At 32.6% G+C, this 4,690-nt stretch overlaps 1 protein-coding gene across 4 annotated transcripts in view; it reads left to right on the top strand.

Moving 5' to 3' along the window:
• Positions 1 to 4,690, top strand: part of LOC106868179 (cardioacceleratory peptide receptor) — a 68,301-nt gene that overhangs the window by 47,605 nt on the left and 16,006 nt on the right. For 3 of the 4 annotated variants that reach the window (XR_008267190.1, XR_008267189.1, XR_008267191.1), the window contains exons 10-11: positions 2,492 to 2,663; positions 3,981 to 4,348. Coding sequence is in view for 1 of the 4 variants with exons in the window: in XM_052978516.1 (XP_052834476.1) it covers positions 2,492 to 2,663; positions 3,981 to 4,233 (425 nt within the window). In the remaining 3 variants the exon portion in view is untranslated. Of the gene's footprint in view, positions 1 to 2,491; positions 2,664 to 3,980; positions 4,639 to 4,690 lie in introns of those variants that run through there. The other variant, XM_052978516.1, reaches the window with a different exon arrangement.

Below are 4,690 nucleotides of genomic sequence, written 5' to 3' on the forward strand. Positions count from 1 at the left end.
TAAAATGTTTTTTGACTAAAACACAACTGGAACCCTAAGTAAGGCATCTGTAAATTTTGAATGAAATTGGTTGTGTAGTTCTCGAGTTTTAGGGATTCACACAGACAGACAGACAGACAGACAGACAGACACACATTCTCATTTTTATATATATAGATATATATATATAATATTTCTTATATTGCCCACAGGGGGCTCAACATAGAAGGGACAAACAAAAACAAAGGGATCAAGTCGATTACCTCGACCCCCAATGCGTAACTAGTACTTATTTAATCGATCCAGATAGGATGAAAGGCAAAGTCGACCTCGGCGGAATTTGAACTCAGAACATAACAGCAGACAGAATACCGCTAAGCATTTCGCCCGGCATGCTAACGATTCTGCCAGCTTCCCGCCTTAATATGTATGAATGTATGTTATAAGTCCGACAGCTGTTTCTGGGAGCTCAGTGATCCATAATAATGGATTATCCAATGTTAATTGCATCCATACAGCCGCATATCGTGATGAACTAAATCTAGCAACATTCTTATGGATCACCGAGCCCCCAGAAACAACTGTTAGACTTGTAATACCTTTCACCCACCCATTTAATCTTGATAGTTTTATGACTATACCCACTGTGATTTCTGTCGACTCCCTCAGCCCCTTTCCAAACAGACACTGCTCCTTGTTCCTTGGCATTAAATTTTGATATACAAAGATTTGATAAACAAAACTATAAATTAAAACTGACCCCCAAAAAACAGTAACATGCTAGATCTCTTATAAGTCTTTCTTCCTGATACCTTAGTCGCTTCTAAGCTGAACTAAAGACAGTATGACCTTTGTCTATATCCTTACCTTCTTGGAGGTTTTAGGTAAAATTATACTAATGTGTTCATTTGTTTTAGCTTAATTTAATTCTCTGTATTTATGCAGCTGAGTATTGCTCTGCATTTAAATTGATGTAATGGTTGTATTCTTCAATTAGTGGAGTCGCTTGAAACGATGGTACTGCATTACCTCTGGATATCATGTTGCTCATTATATATATATATATATATACATACATACATACATACATACATACATACATACATACATACATACATACATACATACATATCATTCAGCTACGGTAGCAGTTAAATAATATTCTTAAGGCCGCAATTTACTCACACGCAGCATCCTTCAGATCTTGCCACTAATTCAGTTCTTAACCAAATTGAAAACTGTTAACATTTTTTGAAGAGAGCTGATCCCCAGCTACATTTTGGCATAAAAAATTGAGATTTGATCCAGCAGAAAAAAGTTTACATCAAAATGTGTAGCAACGTTATAGGAGAGTAAGTCATGCCACCAATCAAGTTTACATCTAAATAACTTTTTAATTTAAAAAACAAAAATTGTTTATCTTAACTTTAATGATAGAAGAAAGCATAAAGAATTTCATAGTTTTGTTCTCATGCAACAAAAATTTGTATTAAAAAAGTTATGAGGTAAAATATCACGAAAATAATATAAGGCAAAAAAATTGGGTTCAATTATAATTAACTTCTTTATTTTTAAAACAAACTATATTTTAATTTAGCTTAAATGATAGAGCTCAATTCGAGGAATTTCATGGTATCAATCTCATGCAATGAAGTTTTAAAAGAAAAAACGTTATGAATGTTTGTTTCTCAAATTTGAGGGTGATAATATAGTTCTATACTTTTTTATGAATATAATTTTATAAGGTCACTTTTAATATATCACCGACATCATTGAGGTAAGGAAAAAATTATCAACGACACCACTAATTGACACATTTGACACATTATTAATTATCATAATAGCAAAGCCTGGAAAAAACATGGATTACAGGGGAAAATGCGAGCAAGAGAAATAATATTCTTAAGATTATAAGCCTGGAAAATTACAGGACAAGTAATTACACTTGGAAAAGTTCAGGACAACTTGTTACATCTGGTAAAGTACGGAACAAGAAAATTTTTATTTAAGATATTGCAGCTAAGGATAAAATTTGAATATTAACAATTATTTGATTTCAATTTACAGAGTAACATTATAATTAAAAAAAGGTACCATCATTTTACTAAAATATTGACATACTAGAATAAAAAAATGAGAGCCAGAATTACCAATATAGCTAAAGTTTTATGCAAAGTAGAATAGTATATATGGTAGGCAAATTCATTACGTAAAAAGTGAAGGAGGAAGAGTGAGAGAGAGAAGGAACGGTGAAAAGGAGATATATGTATATGGAGGTAAAAAACTGTTTATCCGCTATCTAGTTCGCTGCTTAATAACTGTGAATTCAATCTCTGTCAGATTTAAGTTTGTCCTTCATTTGTTTCCATATGATAAATTAAATCCTAGTAGAAACTGAGGAACGATTAACCAACTTATATATCACTATTATCCATTACACAAAAACAAATCAGAATGCATCGAAAAATACATATTGCTTACCTGATCTATTTTTTCTTATTTTTCTTTTTAGTTTTCATTCTGTGTTGGAGCCCCTACATGATCTACGACTTATTGCAAGTATACGACCTCCTGGAAGAAAATGTCGCTGTTGCTACATTTGTACAAAGTTTAGCTCCACTAAACAGTGCAGCAAATCCTATTATATATGGGATTTTTACAACACGAATTTGTAAGAGCCTGAGGTAAATTCCACTATGTTATTATCTAAAAATATATCTTCAGTGCTCCCAGTTGTATATTTGAATTCGGCAGAAATGATAAAGTATCGGACTTTAATCCCTTTAAGAATTAAGTATGGTGGGAGTGAATGTTCTGTAGTGTTCGACTTATCCACTTCTTTAGTTGTCGATAAATACCTATAAATGACGCAAGATTTATTCAAACGACTACATCCTTCTCTTTACAACGTTGATCTTCTTTCTACTTAATATTTGGCGTTAAGTGTGTACATTAAAAAGCAAGATGCTGGTGAGTCAGTGGTCTTTTTATACATACTTGAAGCTTTTCCACTTCGCTTAGCGACTAATTCGAATGGATCAGTTTCTCAGTTTATTTAATGACTTAGATATAGGAGGAAGAATAGCAGTAATGATCCTTTTCAGAGCCATCTAAACTAGTAGAAGGAAGGGACAAAATTTGTCCTCGGACCAAATATCTGACCCGATTGCATTTCCTACAGAACAGAGTTCATTAAAGATCCTTAAGGACTAACTGTTTCCGCAAATTTCTCTCCAGAGTTTTGCACGATCCGAGGCTATGGAATAAGATACTTGCCTAAGATGCCGTGTGGTTGGATCGATCCAGAAACGCCGGAGTTACGAAATGAACTTCTTAACCTCACAACCATTGTCCTGAAAATATAGGCTTAGAATTGTACCAAATCAAAAATGAATCAATATTGTTAATTTTTACATTATCTAATTTATAACATTATTAATGATTCACTTACAGGAAGAGTTGAGCTCTACGGTACAAATCACAAACATTCAGAAAATATATGTTGTTTCTTTGCTCATGTACTCATTTGATGTAGTGAACCACTCAATTCAGCAGTTCATTGAACTAGATCGACTAAGCAATTCAAATCTACCAGTCAGCATCGTTGCTCATAAGATTTGTTCCTTCAGCGCACGGCTTGACTTGTGGATTCTGCTATTCACAATTATCTCTGGTTAAATACGAATAACATATCTTTACTATTATTCTACCTTAGCTATAGGCTTCTTTGATACTAGAATTTGAAATCGTATTGTTGGTTTTTTTTTGTTTTGTCTTTTTTGGATTATGTCTTCGTTACAATTGCTATTGAACTGCTATCAGTAGAAACTAATTAAACCAGATCTAGCTACACCGGCTAAAACACTTTCAATAACTCAATCTACAAAATCGAGTCTTTGTCATGTTTCTTTCTCAAAAAAAAACCTACAATTATATTTGCATTTCTATAAAATCAAAATCTGTGTATTATATATCTATTCTTTTTTTATTTTATACAACAGGAAAATGAAACGGATTAAAAATGGAGTTGGTATGGGTAGAATGAAGTACTGTATGTCAAGACGACAAACTCAGCGGACGTCTACCTTCTATACAGATATAAGCTCTGTTCGTGAAGCAATGCAGAAACTTTCTTGTGGCTCTAACACATCTTTTCCTAAAGTGACTTGCTCCAACAGTAAAATGGATGTTTCACAAAATGCAGCTGCTAATGAATTCCAACCGATATCTCGAACGGTCAGCAGAAATATATAAACTTTGGTTGACTCAGGATCTAAATAATAATAGGTGTAGAGAAGCATGTGTGAAACTTCAAATGTTCTATAAACTACTAATAACATGGACAAAAAAAAGGAAGGAAAAATAAGAAGTAAATATTTGTTCATTTAAAATTATATTTTGTGAATGAAATATGACTTTAAATAGTATTAATAGTTAAATTTAATAATTAATGATATCTGTTGGTAAATCCTAATGACAAAATCCCCAAATATCTATTTACTGATGATTCATTTTTCGCCAAGTATACGCACAATTGTAAAGAAACACATGTAAACATAACAATCATATATAGGAGAGCATTGGAGTTCGCTTGAAGTATTGTGTATTGTTTGTAAAGAATAAAGTGCTTTGAATGGCACAACACTGCATTATAATAACAACAAATGGCTATAATAACTGTTGTAATTTAATCATCCATAGTCTGATATGA

This window comes from Octopus bimaculoides, chromosome 2, assembly GCF_001194135.2.
Source record: "Octopus bimaculoides isolate UCB-OBI-ISO-001 chromosome 2, ASM119413v2, whole genome shotgun sequence".
Taxonomy (NCBI): domain Eukaryota; kingdom Metazoa; phylum Mollusca; class Cephalopoda; order Octopoda; family Octopodidae; genus Octopus; species Octopus bimaculoides.